At 46.5% G+C, this 26,030-nt stretch overlaps 1 protein-coding gene across 2 annotated transcripts; it reads right to left on the bottom strand.

The window, feature by feature from the left end:
• Positions 1-1,699: 1,699 nt before the first annotated feature.
• On the bottom strand, positions 1,700-23,766 carry NUP35 (nucleoporin 35). 2 transcript variants are annotated; one of them, XM_088476425.1, is made up of 9 exons: positions 23,603-23,766; positions 13,975-14,130; positions 13,646-13,773; positions 10,523-10,583; positions 8,678-8,819; positions 6,979-7,048; positions 6,767-6,895; positions 4,744-4,908; positions 1,700-2,345 (listed from the first exon to the last, which is right to left on the bottom strand). In XM_088476425.1, the coding sequence occupies exons 1-9, from the start codon at positions 23,628-23,630 to the stop codon at positions 2,268-2,270; spliced, it is 957 nt and encodes a 318-aa protein (XP_088332551.1). In that variant the 5' UTR covers positions 23,631-23,766; the 3' UTR covers positions 1,700-2,267. The 2 variants fall into 2 exon arrangements, with proteins under 2 accessions (XP_088332551.1, XP_088332552.1); XM_088476426.1 differs by lacking the exon at positions 23,603-23,766 and adding an exon at positions 23,431-23,570.
• Positions 23,767-26,030: the final 2,264 nt, after the last annotated feature.

Genomic DNA, 26,030 nt, shown 5'->3' with positions numbered 1-26,030 from the left:
CCTAGTCAAAGCCCAGATCTCAATCCAAGTGAGAATCTGTGGTCAGACTTGAAGATTGCTGTTCACACGCGGAAACCATCTAACATGAAGGAGCTGGAGCAGTTTTACCTTGTGGAATGGGCAAAAATCCCAGGGGCAAGACGTGGCAAGCTCATAGAGACTTATCCAAAGCGACTTACAGCTGTAACTGCTGCAAAAGGTGGCTTGACAAAGTACTGACTTCAGGGGGTGAATAGTTATGCACGCTGAAGTTCTCTGTTATGTTGTACTAAATGTTTGATTCACAATATATATTATATATAAAAAATAATAATTCCTTGGTTGTAGGCATGTTGTGAATGAAATGATGCACACCTTCAAACAATCCATTTTAATTCCAGGTTGTGAGGCAACAAAACATGAAAAATGCAGAGGGGGTGAATACTTTTACAAGGCACTGTGTAAATATATTTTATTTTTTTGCCTCCCTCATTGCCCCATCCCGTTTATGTGCTACCCGCAGCACAGGCCACACCCCCACAGCATTAGTCATGCCTACCCCATCACTAGTCACACCCCCTCCGGCAGCACACAATGGGCCCTTCATCAGTTTCAGCCCCAGGCCCATGTGCACCTTAATCTGGTGCTGGGTATATGGGGGGTGGGGTTTGAGCCTCAGCTGCAAATCTCTGAAGAAATTAACGGTTTGGTGCCCACCTATACTCCCAGTGTAGTCCCTGTGTCCCCCCCTATGGACAAGTGAAGATATATAGAACATATTCTCTTTTGGCAAATTACTACACATTGCAAATAGCAACAGGACCTTGCTAACCAATTGTTACACTGCTATCATAATAAAAATAAATGACTGGCTCCAAATATACAGAACAGTATACCAAGACCCAAATATAATAAGCCTGTGATTTCTTGGCATCGGTACTAATATGGCAAGATGGCCGCTAAATTTAAAGCGGCATTTAGGTTTAAGGCAAAACCAACATTAAAACTAAATGGCTCTAAGTTTAGCAACAGTCTTGTCAGAATAGCGCCGATACACACATATCGCAGCCCATTAGATTTGGGCCCATGTCTTTATTATAGCTCCATGTTTACATCTTATACCTTTTCCAATTCAGCTATTACCTATAGAATGCCTTAGTACTAGATTGCTCCAAAGCCAACTCACAACACGTGTGTCCTTTACACAATGTTCTGCCAGAAATGCGGTTTTATAGCGCTGGAAGTAGAGCCACCTATAAGTATCGCTAACATAAGGTGGGAGCAGTAGAAAGCACAGAATCGTGATTTGGTTACAGTCGTAGACACTATTATTTGTAGTATTCGAGGGCAAAAACAATGCGGTCGATACATCGACGGCCCCGTTCAGCCGATCCACAGACTCAGATGATCAGATTTGTCGGGGGATGTTAATAGCCGACTCGCTGGTTCTGAAACGGCAAATTGAGATTGTGCAACATGTTGGATTTTCCTAATTTTCCCAATCCCCCGACCCAGGCATCGGCAGAAGAGGGAATTGCCCCGATAGAGGCCTGATGTATTTGCCCCATAAGTCTGCATGGACAGTTGAATTCTCTGAAAGTGGACTTCCCCTATAAGTCTGAGGACTACGTTATGTAGTAAACATTAGTTAATCACAGAGAACTATTTACAGTCAGTACAATCTGTAATGTTTACAAGAGACAGGCTTGTACAACACACATGGCATTCAATACATTTATTAGAAGCGTAAAACAGTAAAATGTGTTAAAGCAACAGATACATTCTGAAAAAAAAAAAAAAATATACAAATTTTTTAAAATCAATTGACATAAAATAATAAGACAGATGAACATGGAGAACAATGACTTGCTTTAGTTGAACGAGTAGTGCAGGTGTTTGCCTTACACAAAACAGTGATTATAGGCAGGTCTGACGGTGAAAGAAAATGGTGATCTCAAGTTAAACTTTTGCAGATGAGGTTTTTCAATGGGTTCACAGGAAGAGCTGGTCATGTATCCATGTTCAGTTATATATTATATAGGATTACAATCATGAACCAAATGAAGGCCAGGTAATGAGGTACAATAGATAAATTCATTCTTCTGTGTACATCAGATAACAGTAGAGTTAGAAGTTTGTATTTGCATCTGTACAAGTTAGGTAAAAAAGGCAGGACCGGCAAATTTCTCGTCATTGGTAAACTGCCATAATGCGGTTATAGAACTAACCAAGTAATGCAGCAGGAAATTTATTCATCAAGAGTATGGAGCACGACCGTTGGAAACCAACTACCATCCAAGTATGTATTCCATGGCTTTAGATACAATACTCTCATCCTTTTTTGGTGTCTGTTTGTCGGATAATACCTGCAAAAAAAAAATAAAAAAAAATGTTGTATGAATTCTAAATTGTGGTGTTTTGACAAGATGAGATGTGTGTACATATCCCTATACAAAAGGGCAGACACTATATGGTACTTACTATGGGATGTAGTCGGCATTGCCGCGCGCACATGCCGGCAGTCAGAATCGCGGCGGCTGATTTTAACAGTAAGTATTAAGGTTAGGCTGCAGGGAGGCGAGGGTTAGAATACTTGCCTGCATGTATCGGGATTTCCACCGTTGGGATTACACTGCCGGGATTCTGACCGCCGGGCATGATCAGCGCCGGGATCGCATACCCAAAAACTCTTACTATAGTTATAAGCAGGGAACACTCCCGGTATAAAAGGTCACATTCAGTCCACCATAATACAGGATTGGAACGCTGATAGTGGCTAAGGACCTGATTCAGTGGTGGGAGCGAATGCAGTTGCGCCTTTACTCATGCCGCAGCCTATGGGATCCGTACAGAGACTCCCACCGGCTACAGCGCTAAGTTATCAAACACTGCACCAGCCCTATGGAGACGCAGATCATCAGTCACAGCATGGCCAATTGAAATCAGTGCAACTGCTGTGTCCCAAACTCTAACCATCGGGACGCACGCGCAGACTGAATATATCGGCCACTTGCGGCTGACATGCATATTTCGGCCACCTCTGAACCAAGCCCCAATGTGTAAAATATATTTTATACATGTTTAGCAGGCAGATAGGGAATCCCCGGCATTGTGCGGTACACCCGACGCTTTTATGCAAAGAGTGAAGATCTATGTTCTCAGCTCTTGGTTTCAAGAAAACAAAAAACTTTTGGCCTGATTCAAGTATGGATGCAAATGCCATCGCAGCTGCAAACTCTCACAGATCGAACTTGCTAAAATATGCTAATGACTCCCCCCTCTCCCCCTGAAAGCATCTCACATACACCCCTCATGCACAAAACCTGAAACATCAAAACGCAGATTGGGCGGCCATCAGCCATCCGATTAAGCTGTCGCAGGACTCCCCACACGCAGAGGGCTCTCCTGCTGCCAGCAAGAATGCAGTAGCTAATTTATGCACAGCCGGAAAAGTGTTTAAATAGTCCGGCAAACCTGTGCTTTTCTGCGACTTGCGCACATGGGCTAAAAAATTGCTCAATCTGAGTAAACATCGGCATTGCGTCCAAATGTAAGGTGAACCTGTTGTATTCCCTCCGTCGCGGCGCCCCCACTGAAACAGCCTGTAGGTGCCGTTCCCACCCGCGGGTGGTAGTCCCGCTGGTGGGGAATACTGCGGTGTAGCTGTCACTGCCAGTGAATGGATGCTGGGTGAATGCGCCCAGCAACCATTCACACTTCTAGCAGCACTTGGGGGCAGCCCGCCATGTCCGTAAGTGCCGGGCAAGCCCCCAAGAATGATGAAAAGGGGACAAGTCTTAAAGACACGGTCCCTTTTCAGGCGCTCGCAGATGTGCCCTTTCTCTAGGTCCGGCGCCGGACCTAGAGTGAACACTATCCTGGTAGACTAAAGACGGCCATACACATTTGCCTTATCAACAGATTATCGGCTCATCAGCAGAAAATTGTTCAGTTTCTGGATATGACCAAGCAGCAATCATCACATGCCTGAAAGATACGATAATTGCTGCTCAGACCTGAGTGGATGTACTCCCCATTGGACCGGCCAATCATCTGGCAATGTCAGAGAAGACTGTCTGATGGCGAGTTCTATCTCAACGCGAAAGGCCAGACTAAGTGGTTCCCAGGCAAAAGAGAACATTTCAATTACCTACATTTCCCAGGAAAAACAGGCTATTTCCCCAACATACAGTAGGCACAGGTAACAATTCTTAGGTCAAATAAACAATGAGGATAATTTCCTACTGTGCCTGAAGGCCCCCATACATCAGCGATGGATTGCTGCGATGTAGCGATCCTGCAACACGGATTTCAGCAATCCTGCAATTCCAACGTGTTGGATTTCACAGAAGCAGATTACGATCAAAAAATGATCCTGATTGGCAGATCGGTGAAATTTAACATGTAGAATTTCACCGATCCTGCGACAAATCGCTTAACATCGATGTCCGCCGGTCAGCATTTCCGACCGGCGGAACGTGGAGATCCGTCGCAGATGGGGACCTTGACACATATCAGGCATTGTGCACAATACATGCCATTCACCAGTTATTAAATAAAAGTATTAGCCTTACAGCAGCATCACTCGGTCTGCCTCCTGCATTTCATCTGCCTGAGAGACTACAGAAAAGCCCTCGCAGTGGCTATTTTGAATGGTCTACTTACAAAACAGCATTTAAATATAAGCTCAAAACAAAAACAGGTCAATATATTCATACAACTACGAGTTTGTGGTTGGAAACAATTCCAGCCAAATAGACATACCTGGTAGTCACTAGTTGAAGCTTTGTAAGCTGCAGCAAGAGGTCTCATTGCAGATCTTGGAGTACCAACTTGCTGTTGAGTGGGAGTACCTATGGTTTTAACTGGTGGTGTGAAAACTGATGAGTACGAGGAGACTGAAGACTTCTCGTTGCTTTCCATAACACTCTGAAAGTAAAAGAATCACATATAATGTCAAGTCCAGTAAGGGATATTTAAGGAGCACCATGTGTGAGGTTATTTGCAGAGCAATAGCGACTGTTTAACTTCTCCAGTTTTAAAGCATCACCTAACAACTGAAGAAAAAAGAAAGTGTAGCGGATATTTGTTATTTAAAACTTTATTATCCATCATGCAGAGGTAACGAGGTCACCAAGCAGAAATCCAGCTAAATTCCCACTAAAACACTGCCCTACATAGAAAGCTCTGCCATTACCATCTCATGGCTGAGAAAGAAACCTCACTGCACGGTCATCGCCCGATTCTATTCTACATAAACATGCTGTGGGGAATGGCACGGGGCATATAAATAGATCGATAACTGGGAATAGATCATTTTGCCTGTTAGATACAGAACCGCTTTACAGGAATGCAGCTATCAGTTTATATTTTGGGAACATGGCACGTGGAAACAGTGTAAAATAACCAGATAAAACAACAGTCTATTAGAACACTATACGCATCTCAATCACAATAAATTTGTAAGGATATGCTGGGGCCGCACGGGACCTAGCTATCAGCTTTGCCACAGCAAAAAATATTTTCCACGTAATGCGAGGCAGAAATATCCAGTGCTAGGTCAAGGGATAGCCCAAAAATACATGGAGGAGAGGGACATGCACACCGGAATGATTGATTCCAGCTGCCACGTATGACAAGAATTTAAGCCTGCGGTAAACCCACAGATTGTGCCAGAAAGACCCCAAACCCATACTGCCAATGTGAAGCATACATAGGGGATTGTACAAGACCCTGTACACTGCAGCGTGCAGAATACATAATTGCACTTGTCACTATCCAGAACAAGATAAGGCATCTTTAGCACTACTTATTATAGTGTCCTACTCAGACACCAGCCCCAAAATCCACTTCCCATTTAAGCTGTAGGGGGGTTCAAAGTTAAGTAATGGGAGGACATCAGCATACTGAGGTAGTAACTTTATGGAACTCCAACCTACAGAGGAAAGCAGACGACAGCAAAGGATTTGCAAATAAAACTATGCCTGGTCCACTGTCTGCCTCTCCCAAGCTTTAGCATCTCTGTACAGGTACAATTACCCCTGATGGGGCACAACTGGGGTCAAGCCCCACAGCGCCGGATGAATAAACAGCGGTTTCACCTCAGTAGAGCCTGCAGAAGGAATGGAGCAGTCTGGCTGAAGATCCTTCTATTCAGGTGAACCAGAAAGTGGGAGGCGAGGGTGGAAGAAAAAAAAAAAAAAAAGTACTTTGTCTGCTCCGGTAGAAAGCAACGCAATGGGAAAATCACCAACCCATTCACAGCGATTGTATAGTTGAATCGATAAGTCAGGGCTCGACAAATCCCAGGGGCCAGGTCGCCATGGCTACCAGATTTTGCTGTCTGGCCACTAGATTTTGCAGTGAGGGAGGGAGCAGATCATCATGCCTCACAGCACTGAGGTCGTGGGTTCGATACCCACTGCGGCCCTAACTGTGTGGAGTTTGTATATTCTCCCTGTGCTTGTGTGGGTTTCCTCCCACACTCCAAAAAATATACTGGTAGGTTAATTGGCTCCCAACAATATTACCCCTATTGTGTATGTGTGTATGCGCATGTGATAGGAAATATAGAGTGTAAGCTCCACTGGGGCAGGGACTGATGTGAATGGTAAGATATTCTCTGTAAAGCGCTGCGGAATATGTGTTCGCTATATAAAAAACTGGCAATAAATACATTTATAAAGCTGTATATATTAGCGAATATGCGCTCGGGAATATTATAATGTTTGCATTCGAATTTTGTGGCTTTTTTTTTTATTCTTAAGCGCTGCAATAGTAACCTCACCTTATCAATGCAAGGCTTCACACCGATCATAATGCAATCGCCAAATATCCTGCCATCTTTACTTAAAGCCTTCCTGGCCTGTAATTTAGACTGGTACTGTATGTGCATCCAGTTTCCAGTGTTGGACATCTGTAAAGAAAACTAAACGTTATCACCAACAGAAAAGTTTGGCTTGGTCAAAGGAAAAGAAACAAAGAGAAACTAATACTCACCACATGTTTTATTACGTTCCCATACTGAGCAAACTGTAGTAAAATATATGAGGCAGAGGCCTGGGGAAACCTGAAAACACCAAGTCCCAGGGTCAAATACATAAAAGATTTTTTTGTAAAATAAAAGCAGTCAAAAGAAAATGATGCTACAGTTGTATAACAAGGACGACGACCATACATACAAATAAATATCAACTAAAAAAAAATAGGCGTTGCACAACAACACTTTGCCTAAACCCTGCCTAGTTATTTGGTAGGGCTTCCCCCAGCGATCACTGCTATCAGAAGTAGCTCCATTCTATCAGCACTCCAGCAATACTTGCATTTAGTAGAGCCTCAGGTCACTGTTTCAGGACACAAGTTGTAAATAGCAAGGAAAGAGGGTCCTGCTAGCAAGAACTGATAGGCAAATATTTTAAGTGTTTGCTCTTGCAGACTATTCACAATTTCAAGTATACATCAATTCTCAGCAAGATCAGTACAAGGACCCCCCAATAATGGCTGTGTACTGGACACAGACGGTGTAATGGTTTGCACCACTGCCTCACAGCACTGAGGTTGTGTGTTTGATTCCCACCACGGCTTCAACTGTGTGGAGTTTGTATATTCACCCTGTGCTTGAGTGGCTGTCCTCCAGGTACTCTAGTTTCCTCCCACACTCCAAACATATACTGGTAGGTTAATTGGCTCCCAGGATTGATGTGAATGGCCAAATATTCTCTGTGAAGGCGCTGCGGAATATGTATGGGCTTTCTAAATAACAGGTATTAAATAAATAAGGGACGGAAATAGACCTCTGCTACCGATATGATCTACTCTACCAACAGCTGCAATAGTTATTCTGCTCCTTACAAGTCAATTTCATCACTACTCACAATTATGGAAGGAGATTGGCCATTGACGATTATCAAATGGTTTGCTACCAATAGTCAATATTTTGAGGTCCGAAGGTGAGGCAATTTTTTCCCCCCTTGACACATGTCCCTTAGCCCTGCCTTCCTCCTGATTGACCTGCTGCTGTTACGTGTCCGGTGTCCCCACTTGTAACAATCATCAATGTGTCAAAATCATTTGATGGTGAATTACACCATGGCCATCTTTAACTTTCCTGTAACTGTAGCATTAGGATTCCAATAATGTACAGCAATGAAATATAGTAGATGTACCAACACTGAACAGAGTGGAAAAATGGACCAGTGGAGAAGTTCGGACAGCAACCAATCAACATTGAGGAAGCAGTTATCGGGCCAAATGTAATAGGGTGAGAGTTTAGAAAAGTGAGAGTTTCTGACACTTTTTAAACTTTGCCAATGTAATAGAGTCCAAAAACAAAGTAACAGAGCGAACTTGCATGTTTTTTTAGACTTAGAAAACTCACGATTTAAAATCTCATCCAGATGTTTTCCCATTTTGAAGATAAATCTCGACCAATGTGAGAGTTTACTGCTAAACTCTCACATTTTCTAAATTCTCACCCTATTACATTTGGCCCATCAAGTCTAATCTATAAAATGATGGGTAAAAGCGGATGGGTGGAGAAGTTCCCTATAACAACCAATCAGCTTTTACCCATCATTTTATAGAATGTACTTGATAATTGCTACCTCAATGCTGATTGGTTGCTATGGGGAACTTCTCCTCTAGTCCACTTCGCTCTTTACACTGCTCGATACATCCCGTCCCATAATACCTTACTTACCCAAATACCGTAACCCATGTATCATCCAGCTGGTCATCAGATGTCAGAGCATCACCTTGTGTGTAGAAGGGATCAAGTTGAGCAGGTGATAATGTCGCTTTCCTACTTTGCCCAATGTGTGCTGGACTGAATACGCTTGTAGCTGTTTACATAAAAGGTTTTCATCCATTAATAGTAAGCATAGAATAAAGCAGACTTCACAAACAAATTAGAGGTGTACATCAGACAGGATGGGTTCTGACGGTGTACCCTGACTAACTGTAACCTCCCTGGGCTAAAAAGTGTTTTCACCAACCACTGGTCCTAGACTTGTCACAGTAACAAAACAATATTTCAGATGAAAGGATTCTGGCGATTATAACTGACAACACGCGTTCTGGGATCATGGCTGGGAGAGATTGTGTCTTGTGGTGCAACGAGGACATCTACTGACAAATCATTTACACATCGGTCCTCCCTTTTTCCTTCTTTTCAGACTCACTATGGGGGAGCTCCAACTGAAAGCCCGAACACACTGGACAATATCCATGAACGATATTCGATATCGTTCAGCAGTGTGTATGCACTCACCGACGAATGATACGCGCTCCAGCGACTCGGCAACGATATCCCCAGTTGGCTATACATGCAGCTCAATATGGGAATATTGTTAGCGCTGCTATGCTGCTGAATGCAGCATAGTCCCACTCCCGCCCGCCGACGATAGTAGTTGCCGGCATCGGCAAGTGTGGATGCACTTAACGATGCCGGCACCCACGCCGTCAACTACATCGCCCTGTACACACATCATCCAATGTGAACGGGCCTTTAAATGTGATGGCACATTGAGGCCAGCAACATCGCTAGTTTTTCTCAGACCCCATAGGAGTAATACTTTTTACCTATAGACTCAAACCTGATAGACATTAACAAAACTGTTGATTTGTAAAAAGTTTTCCTTGAAAGATACACACAAGGAAAAGGCCATGATCTTTCACTATTTAATAAACGCACAAATAATTGCTAACGTAAAGCCCAGCCAAGCATACAACAGACATTGCTGTGATTTAGTATTATAAGGGTGTTTGATCTAAGTGTGCATGTGTTACAAGTGTATTAAGGATCTCTCATCACACAATTTGGAGTTAGGCAAGAGTTGATCTTCGTTACCTTTATCACTTTATCCGTTCTTTCACCCACAGATAATTATCTAATACCCTGGCTACAGCACAGTGCTCATTAAAACAAAACATGTTATTTTGAATGAATATAGGGTATATACTGCCTTACCATGATTTGTGTTTGGATTTTAGCTTTTGTGGTGGAAGGTTATTGGGCCTGGTTCATGTCACTGATCACCTGCATCTGTTACCTAACCATAATCAGTGAGTACTAGCTGCAAGCTGGTGTGGCTACTACACAGCTAGAGTCTTTGGGCCTGATTTAAGGTGCACTCAGTGATTGAGCAATCATTTGCTACTGCGCATGCACAAAAACACCTGGAAACAACTATGGCACATGCTTACTACTGAGCGTACGCAGAGATCGCTGCTACAATGCGGAATCGCGCCCATTTAAGCTGGCGGTGGATATCCATGGACTTTCCTAAAGTGATCGAGGAAGGAAAAAAAAAAAAAAAGACCCCTCATAGGTGTGTAATGGGAGTTTCATGCCTGCGTTCACCGACATAGAAAGAGGACTACAGAGCAGGCACGCATGTAACGCAGGAAACGTCACAAGCTCAGGCTTCTTTACAATGGCCAGTTATATACAGGGGACATCTAACTAGGAAAAGGTTATATGATCTAGCCCCACAATTCCGCCTTTTAAGTTCCGCTATTGAATACATCTTTATTAGACACTTACATGTACATGGAGTTGATGGCATTACACCAGTGAGAGAGGTCTGCATTCCAGAATAACTGGTCTGTACAAAGAAAAAAAAAAAGGAAAGATCTAATATATGACATTAAATTCATCCTTATAGAGATAAAATAAAAAAAAATCAGTCAATGCGTCGAGTGGGCTTACACTGGTAAATGTGCACGAAACCCTGTAGAGCCAAATAAGAGGCTTACATGCCAACGTGACATAATATGAGAAAACAAAACGTCAAAGATTACAGGTGTGCCCCCATATATATCTATCCTCAAATCGCACCAAATAGCCTCGCCATGGACCTAGCCACGCTAAGCTCCCGCCAGACGCTCTCAAAATATACATCTTATTGGCATAACATGACAAAAGTACAATGCACGGGAACCCTGACGCTGGCATATGATGCGGCTCATCTGGGTAAGACAGTAAGCGGTTTGATAGGAGCGACCCGCAGCATTAAGCTTAATCAGTGGCTTTAAACCAACCCCTTTCTAACAAAAATACTAATGCTTAGTACCTGGGGCACTAAGAAATTTTGGATGCAGCTCCAAAGCGAATTAGACGCAAAGTTCTGTGGTGGAGCATCTAAGTGTCGCACCAGATTAGTGTATGAGGCACATCTGTAGTCACAAGCACAATATTACTACCTTTAAAAAGGAAATCTCCTACTTACTTTTTATTAGACTATGGACCTGGTTCAGAGACGCACAATAAGTTAATGTCAGATGTAGTTCTGAGCTGTTTGTTACTGCGCACGCGTCGAAGTCACACTGCGAATGCGTCCCGATGGTGTTTGGACAGAGTCGCAGTTGCGATTTGAGACACACGCACTGAGAAACGTATTGGAAATAAGCTGGGTGTACTTGGGCAGTGACTTGGGGGGGGGGGGGGGGCTATTCAGGTGCACAAATATGATCCATCCTGTTAGAGGGTCACTGGGGTGTTTGCGCACACAGACGCTTACATCGCTCACATTGCCGGCCATACTCAGGCGGAGATTCTGCACCTTCCCTAGCGCAAGCTTCGATGGTGCGACCAATGATGGCGTCTAAAGACATACCCAGCGGTATTACAGTGTCTGCAGTCACACAAAGGGGTCCTTACACATTCAGACACGCTTATAAACCAGGGGGAGGGCTGATAAGACTGCGAGATGCAACTACGGCAACAGACGCTACAGCAGTCGCAGCAGACCGCAACCCAGAATCAGGCCCTAGGGGAGAAATTTGGGGGCATTTAAAAACAAAAACACATTTTCATATTCCACCTTTGTATAACTATTTGTTGGTCTCCATTTCCACTTGCAGCACGTTCTAGCCGACGTGTGCTTACATACTTGGTCACATTGTGTAAGCCAGTAACATGATCTAGTAATAGATGGACTATATAGTGCCAGCACTAAGATGCCCGTTTCATTAGCCAATATCCAGCAGGTTAATATAGTTCCAAGTCTAATTTTACTGCAGTGAGCAAAATGCTTTTCTTTTTTCAATTTGAACTCACTGAAGCAGTTGCTGTGACAACAGCCATGTTAGGCCAGGTACACATTAGATGACCGGCAATCTTGCCAATGGTTGGGGCGATTTACCTTTACCCTGGACCATGCAAGATTGCTGGTACACATAACCCAAAGTAATGGACGGAACAATACCACGTTCCGTTCTTCATTATACTGCACAGCCCCACATACGGGTTGGGTACGGGATCCCGGCGGTCAGAATCCAGATACCAGCATCCCGACAGGGTTATGGTACAGACACCTGTTTGTAGGTATTCTAACCCTCCAGTGCCAGAATCTAACCTCCCCCTAGTGCCTAAACATAACCTTCTCCCTTCCCCTAGTGCCCAACCCAAACCCCTAACCCCGCTACTTACCATCGGGATTCTGGCAGACGGGATGACAGCGCCAGGATTATGACCACATCCCCCGCATACTATATCTTGTGATTGGCCATGTAACGCGGACAATCACTTGCGGACGCAGGCGACCCGCAATCATGGGTACACAGACCAGGGGTCAGGGAACATTTTTTACCTTTTACCCCAAAATATATTTAGATATGCCGACGTTACCCCCTTGATTTGAAAGGAAGGAAATCCTATAGGCGTGCCCCCATAGTTATGCCCCTGTAGCAATGCCCCTGTAGCAGTGCACCCATAGTTATGCCCCTGTAGCAGTGCCCCCATAGTTATGCCCCTGTAGCAGTGCCCCCATAGCTATGCCCCTGTAGCAGTGCCCCCATAGCTATGCCCCTGTAGCAGTGCCACTTGTACAAAAAAAAAAACCCAACAAAAAAAAGCACTTACCTTAATCCCCGCTCCTGCATCCGCCGCCGTCCTGTCCACCCGGCTGCTCCTCGGAACTATGGGAGAGACGTCATGACGTCTCTCACGTAGTGCGCATGGAGAGAGGCGGAAGCTGGAGTTCAGAAGAGAGATAACCCCCTGGAATTTCAGTTTTACCCCATGTGGGGTAGTTTACCCGTTCCCCGACCACTGCATTAGACGCTGTGCCATATACATCGTTCTGATCTGCCTCACAACAATGTATCGTCTAATGTGTACCCAGCCTTATTGATCTGTGTACCCAGCCTTATTGCTCTGTGTACCCAGCCTTATTGCTCTGTGTACCCAGGTTTCAAAACAGGAACTTCCAATTCTCATTGCCTCAATTAGACAAAATGAATGCATGGACAGGTCTCATTCTGCAGATACAGCTTTCATTGCAGGCGAATGAACATTTTCAGGTTTATACAGTAATCTTAGATATTAGCACATACAATCTTAGATTAGATCTATTGACTATGTTTTATTGCTGCAAGTCATTATTCATTTACTGGACTGGTCTGTTCATTTGCTAGCATTGCGCGTTCATTCACTGGTCATTTCTACACCTCTCCTGTTTTTTGGTGGTAAAACTAACTATTTCTTTAAACTTTAAAAATAAAATAAAAAGTATTTTAGCAGTATACATAATGATGGCGACATTTCACAATAGTTATGTTGTATCTTCTACATACACCATCGCCTTAAATATGAGAATTCCCTTATCCGTTCACTCACTGGACGATTCACCCTACATAAAAAGGAAGTTTAACAGAATTCATTTACCGGCTTTCTGGAACTTAAAGGCGTAGAACCAAGACCTGGGCTTGAAAAGTCATCATAAATACTTCTAACTGGGGGTGCTCCACTCTTATCCTTATGTGTAGGGACCATAGGCTGAGGAGGGGTGCCACCTAAAAAGGAAAAAGTTTACACTTATTTACCAGTTTAAACTTTAACATACACATTATATACCATATTGCAAACTACTACTCCACCATGTGAATCAGACCTATTCCTTTGGATCAAAGCACCATTAACCATTTTTTTTTTTAGAATTTTTTTTTTCTTTTTATAAATAAAAAACAAAACGAAGAATAGCTACCCAATGTTACCTCCTATTAATTGGGTACGCAGCTCCATAACTCCTGATGGACGCGGCTGTGGGGTCACTGGTGTTGGTATGTCACCCATTAAGAAACCAGGCAGAAACTGGGCACTGGCACCAGGCTTAGGAGACGTTGGTGATCCTAACGCCATTGGTTCTACACCTGAAAAAGGAAACAAATAAATAAAAATCTAAGAAATGTAGACATATAGTACTTCAAATTTATAAAGGTGCAACTAATGCCTCCGCTCAAAGAACCAAGGGCCCGATTCAGACCCGCTCGCAAGCGGGTCAATGGTCGGCCAGTGAGCATGCACCGGAGCGAGTGAGAACTTCACTCGCTGCGGGGCTCGCTACAAGACAGGGCGGCTGTCTATGTTGATCGACTGCTCGTCACCTTTTGTAGGCGGGGGGGGGGGGGGGCTGGACAAACGGAGGCGTTCCCAAAGGGTTAGTATGGCCTGCCGTTTGTGGGCGGCCCTACTGACATCATTCGTGATGTCAGTAGTGAACTTCCTGCTCTATTAGAGCAGGAAGTTCACTAGGGCTTGCGGGAACAGAGACCCTACCACAAGGCTCTAATCGCGACCATCGCCAGGCCACTCGCAAAAGCTGTTTAAAAAAAAAAATCCGCCCTGATTCAGAGCAAGTGCTCACAAATAGTAAGCGTGTCTGAAACAGGCCCTAAATCCACAATCCTCAGATTCAGTTGACTTAGCATTTTTTGCTGCCGGGATTTTTTGCCATCATCGCCACTTTTCCTGGGGATAAAGTATCGGGCGCGTGCCCCATATTCAATTAGGAATCGACAAATACCGGACCTGACGGAAAGGTTAAGTACCGAAAAGTCCTGTCTCTTTTGGGGAAATCAGCCTGTCACTCCTCAAAAGATGGTCAGACATGGGGGCTCACTATGGGTACCCCCAAATTGGCCTACAAATGGTATTAGGGGTTTTTAAACAGCCGCGGCAGGTGCTTTAATGAGTCTTTAAAAAGTGAAGAATAGCATTTAGCTTCACTTTTTAAAAAAAAATAACTAGACCCATCAAATATGGGGTACATGAAAATAGGTGCAAGCATATTTTTAAGTCCCTAAAGTGAACGTTACAAAATTCTTCAAAAATCCACCTGCCGTAACCAGCCGCATTCTAGAAAAACAAGAGATATGGTAAGAACTTACCTTTGTCATCTCTGTTTCTACGAAGTCCATAGGGTCCACAGGGTTGACCTTGGGGTATAGCTGGATCTGGATCCACGGGCACCACGCAGTTAAAGCTTTGCTGCTCCCAGGATGCACTTGGGTCCGTCCTCCTCTATACCCCGCCCCGGCCACAGGCACCTCAGTTGGTAAGCAGCTAAGGCCGGAGGAGGAGACTAAACAGAGAGAAGGAAGACTGGAACACACAAGAAACCATACTCACAGAAATGGGAGACGGAAAACCGGTGACCAGCCACACAGCCCATTTGAAGCCAGGTGCGTCAGGGCAGGCGCCCTGTGGACCCTATGGACTTCGTAGAAACAGAGATAACAAAGGTAAGTTCTTACCATATCTCTTGTTTTCTACTTCAGGGTCCATAGGGGGTCCACAGGGTTGACCTTGGGGATGTCCCAAAGCAGTTCAACTAAGGGCGGGGACGCTCCTGTGCTGAAAGGAGTACCCGGCGCCCAAAGGATGCATCCTGAGAGGCGAAGGTGTCAAACGCATAAAACCTCAAAAACGTCTGAATTGAAGACCAAGTAGCCGCCTTACACAGCTGAACAGTGGAGGCGCCACGTCTAGCAGCCCAAGAGGGACCCACAGAACGAGTGGAATGAGCCTTAACAGAGGCTGGCACAGGTAAACCCTCCTGCGCATAAGCCTCACAAATAACTGAACGAAGCCAACGGGCTAACGTTTGCTTGTTGGCAGGCCAACCCCTCTTGTAAAAACCGAAGAGGACAAACAAAGAATCCGACTTCCTAACCGAAGCAGTCCGGTCCACATAGATTCTAAGTGCCCGGACCACATCCAAGGAAGCCTCACCAGCAGAAAGATCAGGTGACTGAAAAGCTGGCACAACAAGTTCCTGATTAATGTGGAACTTTGAAACCACTTTGGGCAAAAACTCAGGACGCGTGCGGAGCACTGCCCTGTCCTGGTGAAAAATCAGAAAAGGAGGGCGACAGGAAAGCGCCCCCAATTCTGAAACCCTCCTGGCCGAAGCAATTGCCAGGAGAAAAATGGTCTTAAACGTCAGCCACTTGAGCTCCACCGACTCAAGCGGCTCAAAAGGAGGACCCTGCAAGACCCTCAGTACCACCGTCAAGTCCCACGGAGCCACCGGAGGCACGAAGGGAGGCTGGATCCTGAGAACACCTTGGAAAAAGGTGTAAACATCTGGCAGTGTAGCAATCCGTCGCTGAAACCACACGGATAAAGCAGACACATGAACCTTCAGAGAGGCCAGGCGTAAGCCGAGGTCCAAACCCGATTGAAGAAATTCCAAGATTCTGGAAACCCGGAACACCTGCGGATCATAGTTTCTGGATTCACACCACTGAAAATAAGTGCGCCACACCCTGTGGTAAATCCGCGCGGAGGCAGGCTTGCGTGCCCTAAGCATGGTACCAATCACTGAACTGGAGAAACCCCTAGACCTCAAGACGGCTGTCTCAAGAGCCACGCCGTCAAAGACAGCCGACCCAGATCCGGGTAAAGGCAGGGCCCCTGAGACAACAGGTCCCGACGCTGAGGAAGAAGGTACGGAGCGTCGATGGAGAGGCACCTCAGATCGGAGTACCAAGGACGTCTGGGCCACGCCGGAGCCACCAGCACGAGCGTGCCGCCGTCCTGCTTGAATTTCCGCAGAACCCGAGGAAGTAAGGATATCGGAGGAAACAGATACGCCAGGTGAAACGTCCATTTCACCGACAGAGCGTCTACCAGACAGGCGCCTGCGTCTCTTGTCCTTGACCCGTAAACGGGCAACTTGTGATTGTGACGGGAGGCCATCAAGTCCAGCTCCGGCAGCCCCCACCTGTCCACGAGTAGCTGAAACACCTCTGGGTGAAGCGACCATTCCCCGGGATGCACATCGTGACGGCTGAGGAAGTCCGCCTCCCAATTGAGGACTCCGGGAATGAAGACTGCCGAGATCGCTGGAACGTGACACTCCGCCCAAGCAAGAATGCGAGACACCTCCGACATTGCTGCCCGACTGCGAGTTCCCCCTTGGTGGTTGATGTACGCCACCGTGGTGGCGTTGTCGGACTGCACCTGAACCGCCCTTCCGTGAAGAGCGGGGCCGGACGACTGCAGGGCCCTGTACACAGCCCGCAGTTCCAGGATGTTGATGGGGAGAAGTGCTTCTTCCGCGGACCAACGACCCTGAAGCGATAATGAGCCGGTCACTGCCCCCCAACCCCGAAGACTGGCATCCGTCGTGAGCAGGACCCAGTCCGGGATCCAAAAGGGGCGCCCCTCGACCAGATGCACCGTCTGAAGCCACCAAGCCAAAGACTGCCGAACCTCCGCGGACAACACCAGCATCTGAGAGCGGATCCGGTGAGGTAACCCGTTCCATTCCGATAGAATCAGCCCCTGCAGGGGCCGGGAATGGAACTGGGCAAATTCCACCATGTCGAATGTCGACACCATGGACCCCAGAACTCTCATAGCTGAATGGACCGACAGGCGGCAACTGCTCAGGCAACTGTGTATCCGCAGCTGCAGGGAGGAGACCTTCTCTGGAGTCAGGAAAATCCGCTGCTGACGAGAATCCAGCAGGGCTCCCAAATGAACCATCCGCTGTGATGGAATCAGGGAGGACTTCTTCCAGTTTATCAACCACCCGTGTGCTTGAAGACAAGCAATGGTCAGGTGGAGATGTCGAAGAAGCACCTCCGGGGAGCTCGCCAGCAGCAGAAGATCGTCCAGGTACGGCAACAGACGTAGACCCTGACCCCGAAGGTGGGCAGCCATAACCGCCATCACCTTGGTGAACACCCTCGGAGCCGTGGAAAGGCCAAAAGGCAACGCCCGAAATTGGTAGTGATGGTTCAGGATAGCAAACCTCAGATACCGCTGATGTGCCGGTGCTATGGGCACATGGAGATAGGCGTCCTGGATATCGAGGGAGACCATATAATCCCCGGGTTCCATCGCCAGAATGATGGAACGTAACGTTTCCATCCTGAACCTGGGAACTCTGAGGTATCTGTTCAGAGACTTCAAATTCAGGATAGGGCGATGAGAACCATTGGGTTTCTGTACCAGAAACAGAGTAGAATAGTACCCCGTCCCGCGCTGAGACTGCGGAACGGGAACAATGACCCCTGCTTGTAGCAAGGATTCTATAGCTACCTGAATCTGACCAGCTTTGGTCTTGTCCAGAGAAGGACTCGTACAGAAAAACTGGTGGGGCGGCCTGAACCGAAAAGACAGGGCGTACCCCTGAGAGACTACTTCTCGAACCCAGGCATCCGTGGTGGTATTGTGCCAACACTGGGCGAATTGGAGAAGTCGGCCTCCCACTCTGGGGTCCCCCAGAGAGAGGCCCGTCCCATCAGGCAGCAGGCTTATCCTCCTGCTTGGAAGAAGGGCGCCGAGCACTCCATGCCTGCTTCTTGGGCTTGGGTGCGGCCTTGGTCGCCGAATGTCTCGGGAAGGACTGGCCCTTGGCCTTACCCTGAACCCGAAAGGACCGAAAGGCAGAGCTCCTCACTTTAGCCGGCGCAGAGGCCGAAGGGAGAAAAGCCGACTTGGACTTAGCCAAAGTATCCACTATTCTGTCCAAATCCGGACCAAATAGTAAATCACCATTAAAAGGCAAGGCCTCCAGACCCTTTTTTGAATCTGCATCAGCCCTCCAGGACCTCAGCCACAGGGAGCGCCGAGCAGATACCGCTGCAGCCGACACCCTAGAAGTGAGCAGGCTGGCATCCAAAGACGCTTCCCCAATATAGGAAGCTGCATCCCGCATCTGTCCCACTAACGCTCTCTGGATATCCGGAGCCTCATCAGGAAAGGTATCCTCCAAGGCATTGGCCCATGCCTCAATGGCTTTAGCCACCCAGGAGATAGCCATGGACGGGCGAGCCACCGCCCCGGAAAGAGAATAAATGGACTTTAAACAAGTCTCCACCTTCCGGTCCGTGGGATCCTTCAAAGAGGAGATAGACGGCAATGGCAACGTGGCGCTTTTGATCAAGCGGGTAACGTGGGAATCCACCGCCGGCGGAGTTTCCCATTTCCTGCAATGAGCTTCAGGAAAAGGATAGTTCGCCGCCAACCTCTTCTGTCGATGGAACCTCTTACTAGGTAATTGCCAGGCCGCCGCCATATGATCCGATAATTGATCAGACAGGGGGAACACAGTTGAGGTCACCTTGGCCTTTTTAAAATTAGGAAACTTCGACCTAGGAGCCGGCGCATCATCCTCAACATGTAGGATAGCCCGCACCGCCCTAACTAAGGCTGGAACATTAATGGAGGACTTAGCTTCCACCTCCTGCCCCATGACATCAGAGTCAGAGTCCTCATGGATTTCTCCATCATCTGAGGACACTTCCGAGTCCGACAACTGCGCAGCTAGTGAACTCACAACCGGACGTTTAGACACCCTTGGTGGCACATCACCTTGCAACATGGACTGAAACGCCGAGGATGAAGCCGCCAGACTCTGTACGGAGCTGGATAGAACATCCACCCAAGGCGGAGGAGCCGTCGGAGCAAAACTCTGCAAAGGCACTACAGACTGACGCGTCCCTGGGGAAGACTGCACATACACAGGCAGTCCCGAGTAAGGACCCACAGTCTGGGCCCCGGGGGAAGACCGCAACATTTGTGGAACCCTCGGGGAATGGGGGATGGTGGGCTGCGGTAACGCCCTAGAAGGGACCGCTGATGGGACTGATAACCGGTCCGCAATAGACGCCAGCACCTGTGAAAACATCGCCCAAGGAGGTTGGAGGGGTCCGGTACCAGCTGGCACCGCCCGCACAGACCATCCTGAGATAAGTCCTCCCCATCAACTCCAGCAGCACAACGTCTGCAGGAAAATAGCACAGGAGCCACAGAGCGCTCAGTCTCCTCATCAGACATGATACCGTAAATCACAAGAAATAGGTATCACCAGAGGACTTACGGTTTTAACACCCGCGCACTCACCAGTATGCGACACAACAGCCCAGATATGGTACTGTGTAGCACACAACAGTATGTGACTGACCCCACAAATACGTGTTTTATATAAGTGAGGGTCTCAGAAAAACGCCCTTCCCCCACACACCTGCCGGGCCGTAGGAGAAGGAAAGGGATAGTTATAAGCTGACAGTAAGGAGAATAAGTCACAGACAGGCAGCACTAGCAATAGTCACATACAATGCAGAAAAGTTATACTCACTGCACCTTCCGCTACAATCAACCGCCCAGATTCAGTGTCTGGGAGGGCTATAGCGCTGTGTACACTGTCCTTTAGCAGGGGAGAGGTACACAGGGGGACCGGTCCACTTGATACCGCCTGGGAGTCTGCGATGTGCCAGTAAAGATGGCCGCCGGAGACCTCAGAGGAGGAGTGGCCGAGAGATAAGAGCAGCTCAGCGACGCCAGACTGCTAGTTGAAAGGCGCGCTGAGCTGAGGGGAGGAGCCGCTAGACAGGGAAGGCTGCCTCCCCTGGCTAGCAATTAACCCCCGGGTTGCCGGTCCCGCTACCAGCCTGATACCCTGGTGGTCTAGCGGACACGCGGGGTATTCCTCAATTGAGGGGGAGCCCGCCGCCGCCGCTAGCGCCTCCGGTCTGTCCCCAGAGACCGGAGGCTCCTGACTGCATTGAAGTATCCGCGGGCCGCCGCACGCGGCGACCCGCGGCTTACCTGATCCCCGTCGCGTCCGGCAGCAGTCAAGGGAGTCCCCAGAGCCCGGCTAGTACAGGCTCTGGGGTCCCGCCGCGATCCCCAGAGCTGTACTGGCGTCGCGGCGCCAGCGGGGAGAAGGAGCGGCAGCGTGGACGTCCTAAAGGACAGTCTGATGCTGCCGCTCTGACAGTGTAAAAAAAGTAGAAAAAAAAAAAAAAAATTTCTCTTTTAAAATAAAGCTTAGGGGCTGCTCCTGCAGCCCCACTGCGACAGGGTGACCCGACTCCGGCCGGGCACCAACTAAAACTGAGGTGCCTGTGGCCGGGGCGGGGTATAGAGGAGGACGGACCCAAGTGCATCCTGGGAGCAGCAAAGCTTTAACTGCGTGGTGCCCGTGGATCCAGATCCAGCTATACCCCAAGGTCAACCCTGTGGATCCCCTATGGACCCTGAAGTAGAAACACCTGCCGCATACTTGGGGACCCCCCCATAGTCAATTTTGCTAGTTTTTAAGTTTGTCCACCAACTTTTTTTTTTTTTTTTGCCCCCAAATCAAAAAACACTTTTTTTGGAGTGTTCTATGCTACTTTTTTACATTTGACACAGATAACTTTTAGGGGACATTCCAAGGGCTGCAGGGTACTTTTTTAAAGTCTGTAACCCCAAAACCCCAATTCTGCACTTTTTTTCGCCACCTATTCAGTAGTGAAAACTTAAGCCCGTTTTTTTTACAAAGACTTTTCGCACCTGCGAATAGTCTGAAATTGAATTTGGGGATAAGTGAAAATGACATCACCGTTTTCGCAGCCTACTTGAATATGGTTCTATAAGTCAGTTTAGAAAATAATAAGTGAATAAATTAGGTTGGCCTGGCGGCAGAGGTTTTGAAAAAAAGTTTCCCAACTTGTGGTGTAGTAAGTCAGTGGTGGCCACATTGTAACGTATGACCCTCTGCTGCAACTTTGCAGAACTCCCCTGCCCTTCTCGTCTCCAAAGAGACTGGATGAGCTGCTAAATCAATCACTGAAAATAACCAAACCCCTGGAATGACAGGTGGGCAGAGTACCATATACTCACATATGAAAGAAAACATTGGTTTGGGCAATAACAAGTCACTGCAAGTTAGTCTAGGAAGTTTCAATAGTGAATTACCCAAGAATCCCATCACAGTTTGCACAGCAGAGTGCTACCGTAGTTATTTGCAAGATGCCAGTATTTACAGGGTAAGCAAACTAGGCATAATTGGGTTTAGAGATTTTTTTTATTTTACCAACCACTCATTCGCCCTCCTATATAATACTGAGGAGTACACACAAGTAGGACGCATTATCTTAGGAAAAAAAAAAAATCCTGTTTTTCAGTTCCTAGGTGCAAATATCAGTTTATATTTTAAAGTTGGCAATACAGTGCATGATAGCCATGCAAACCATATGATCAACAGACTGGTTTGAACTATTATTGTCCAGTTGGGGGGGGATCAATTTGGTCACCAGAATGGCGCATAGCAGGCATCCACCAGCTTTGCAAGTTTTCCCTGATATCACTACCACCATAACTGGCATATAGGTGCGCAGCCAAACAACTAGCAAACGAAATCCATACTGTAAATGGTACTGAACAATGGATCGTTCACAGCCTGAAAATGGCTGAAAATCTGGGTAGATCATTCGGTTTTCATTCCTGTCCAATCCATCTGATCATTTGGGTTTCTAACATTTAAAATTTGTATTTAAGCAAATACTAAGCAGTGCTTAGTACTGTATATTCAAAACCTTAAACTGCTGGATTACACCAATGGTTGGCTTCTAAAGAATCTTTCTCCCCAATTTGTGTCCACCACAGAAACTGGGCTACGTAGGATTTGAGGTGGAGTCTGGATGTACCTCTGTGCTTTCTGTTGCACCACTTGGCCGAACCCCAAATCCTTCCTATGTGCCAAGTTTGGGCACTGCTGTTCAGGCCCACAGAATAGTGCCTGCGATTTATCTGTAAGTGCTTGAAGGCCAATTCTTCTGGTACTTTGGGAAATCCCAAATTATGACCATCCCTTCCAACAACTCAAACAGGAACAATAAGAGAGCAATCAACTGCAAAAATACCAATCTCAAATAGCCAAGGGGGGGGTGTAGCTAGGTGACACAACAGTCTATGAATGGCCATTGGTGGGGTATCCATCCATGTTCCATCAGTGGTTGCCTTCGATGTTACAAAAAACATCAGGTTTGCACCCCTCACTGGCTGCCACTGTTGAGGACACGGTGGGCCAATCAGAAACAGGGTTTCGCTGCCACCAGGAGCGGGGCTAAACTCAAACTCATAAAAAAAATGTTTTTTAAAAATACAAAAAAACACATTCATCTGGATCCACTCGGTCATCGATGGCAGAGAACCACTAGCTCTCAGCCATCGATGGCAAAACCATCATTTAACACCAAAGGTAGTTCTTATAAATAGCAAAGTACCAAAAAAGACAACATACAATTTATGTCATAGCAAATAGGACTGATGCGCTATGGGGGAGCACTGTGTTACATTTATGGAACTACAGCTAACATAACAGTATACAGTTATATAACTTATTCACTCTGCTGAATACTTATCAAGTATAAAACCAGCATAAGCATTACCAATGGGGGCAGTCTGGGTGGCTGCTACTACACGTGATAGGTATTATTGAGCTGCCCAGGAACCTACAGCCCACTTTGGGCAACAGTCTGACCCGTTGGACCACTGCGATGGGGGCGTGACACCGCTGCTCCTGGGCTCCCTTCCCCGCCGCGCGCAGTGGGCGCTACTCACCTAGCGGCTCCAGGAAGAAGGCTGCCATGGTGACTCCCTCCGCGCCCCGACTCACAGCGTGCGACCACGATTCAAATTAGACAGGGAAGGACGGGAACTCAGCCGGGCGCCAGGAAAGCTTCAGGCCACGTCACGTCCGGTGACGTCACACACACTGGTTACATAGCGACGGCTGCCTGCGTTCTATTTCAAATGATACGGAATGGCGCGCCATCTAGTGGTGACAGCGCCAGTGACGTGTGCAGACGCTATTGTAGATTTACACACGCACACACCTGCTGAGTAGGTGTTATGCTTCCTACAAAGTGTCCACCCAAAACTATGTTTATACACTTTAACCACTTCACTGACTAATATTTTTTACAATAATGTTCCCCAAATTGTTGATTTTGTTTTAAATTATCAGATTATGTAAATAATAGCTATTTAAACACGAAGCAGTATTAACAAATATGGCCAACATGCAGATTTGTTGATGAACTTATACTAAATAAGGGATAAATAGCTAACATTGACATCATTCGATCACTTAAAAAAAATTGTTTTATACAGTTAAAATAGAACTTTAGGTTATGTATACTGTATACAGTACTGTATTAGTTCGGATTTTCCAGCCAAGGCCCGTATTCAATTAGCCACGATAATGTCGCCGCCGTTGGCGGAATCTACTTTCCGCCTATATTGCGTGTTTTTTGGGAATTTCGTGCGGGGGCTGCTTTCAATTCCAAAAGACGCGGAAATGGAAGCCGACAAAATTCTAACAGGCGGAAAGTGCTGTTAAAACCGAGGATACCAGCCTGACACCCCCAAAAGATGCTCTAACATTGGGGATCAATATAGATACTCCTACTGAAGCTATTTGGGGTACTTAAGTTGTGTCAATAGGTTCGTATTAGGGTCTTTGTACAAGTGGTGAAGAATAGCATTAAGCAGTATTTTTTGGTAAAAATAAGTATTCCTGTCAATTTTGGGGTACTTGAAAATGGGTGCAAGCATATTTTGACGTCCCTAAAGTAAAGTTTTAAACAACGTGAAAAACGCACATGCTGCAAAATCCTGCAATCCCAAAAACACATGTCCCATACTTGGGGACCCCCCAGTAGTCTATTTCGCTACTTTTTATGTTTGTACCCCAACTTTGAACTTTTTTGCTCCCATTTTCAAAGTCAGATTTTACGGTGTCACTCATTTTTTTTAGTTTTTTTTTTACGCAGTTGTCCTTTGGGGGGCTGTCCCAAGGCTGCAGAGTGGTTTCCCAAAGTTTGCACCCCAAATACCCAATTCTGCACTTTTTTCCGCCTGCTATTCATAGGCGAAACTTGTCCGCCTATGACATTTCATTGACTTTCCGCGTACACGAAAAGTCTTTGGAACTGAATACGGAGATAAGTTTCTGCCTGGCGAAATGACGTCAACCACTATACTTTTCCACAGATTCGGACTTATCGCAGCTAATTGAATACAACCCCAAATTTGGAATTTTCACGCCAAAAATCAGGTCTCAGAAAGAGGCAAAACGTCATCTATCATGGACAAACATCATCTTTCATGGACAAAGGTCCATGAAATATGATGTTTGTCCATGAAAGACGAGGTTTTGCCTCTTTCTGAGACCCGATTTTTGGCAGGAATAATCCGAATTTGGCTGGAAAATCCGAACTAATCCGAGCCTGCACGTCTCTAGGAAAAAATGCTGCAAAGTAAGAATACTTTAAAAAATAGAAGTGTTAATAGTTTATTTTCAACAATTAACAAAATGCAATATGAATGAACAGAAGAGAAAGCTAAATCAAATCTATATTTGGTGTGACCACCCTTTGCTTTCAAAACAGCATCAGTTTTTCTAGGTACACTTGCACACAGTTTTTGAAGGAACTCGGCAGGGAGGTTGTTCCAAACATCTTGGAGAACTAAGCACAGATCTTCTGTGGATGTAGGCTTGTATAAATCCTTCTGTCTCCTCATGTAATCCCAGACAGACTCGATGATGTTGAGATCAGAGCTCTGTGGGGGCCATATCATCACTTGCAGGACTCCTTGTTCTTCTTTACGCTGAATAATGTTCTTAATTACATTGGCTGTATGTTTGGGGTCGTTGTCCTGCTGTAGAATAAATCTGGAGCTAATCAGACACCTCCCTGATGGTATTGCATGATGAATAAATACCTGCCTGTATTTCTTAGCATCGCGGACACTATTAATCCTGACCAGATCCCCAACTCCATTTGCTGAAATGCAGCCCCAAATTTGCAAGGAACCTCCACCATGCTTCACTGTAGCCTGCAGATACTGCTCAGCGGCCGCTGCGGTAGTGTGCAAGACAGGGACAGCTAGCTGAGGGTCAGAGGCGAAGCGGGCCCCCCGCCCCTGGAAACATCCCTGACTATGAATATTTAACTAGTGACTGGCTTCTATTAATATGAAGCTG

This window comes from Taudactylus pleione, unplaced genomic scaffold (assembly GCF_031769625.1).
Source record: "Taudactylus pleione unplaced genomic scaffold, aTauple2 ptg000188l, whole genome shotgun sequence".
Lineage (NCBI taxonomy): Eukaryota > Metazoa > Chordata > Amphibia > Anura > Myobatrachidae > Taudactylus > Taudactylus pleione.
Note: the sequence above shows the minus strand (reverse complement) of the source record. Positions and strands in the feature narration are given on the sequence as shown.

Bases quoted from the DNA above. Each gene is read 5' to 3' on its own strand.
- NUP35 (XM_088476425.1), bottom strand. From the start codon at position 23,630: ATGGCAGCCTTCTTCCTGGAGCCGCTAG. The intron at 6,896-6,978 runs GTGAGTATTAGT...TTTTCTTTACAG, and splicing joins GGAACGTAATAAAACATGTG to ATGTCCAACACTGGAAACTG. The intron at 4,909-6,766 runs GTGAGGTTACTA...TTTTACTTTCAG, and splicing joins TGAAGCCTTGCATTGATAAG to AGTGTTATGGAAAGCAACGA.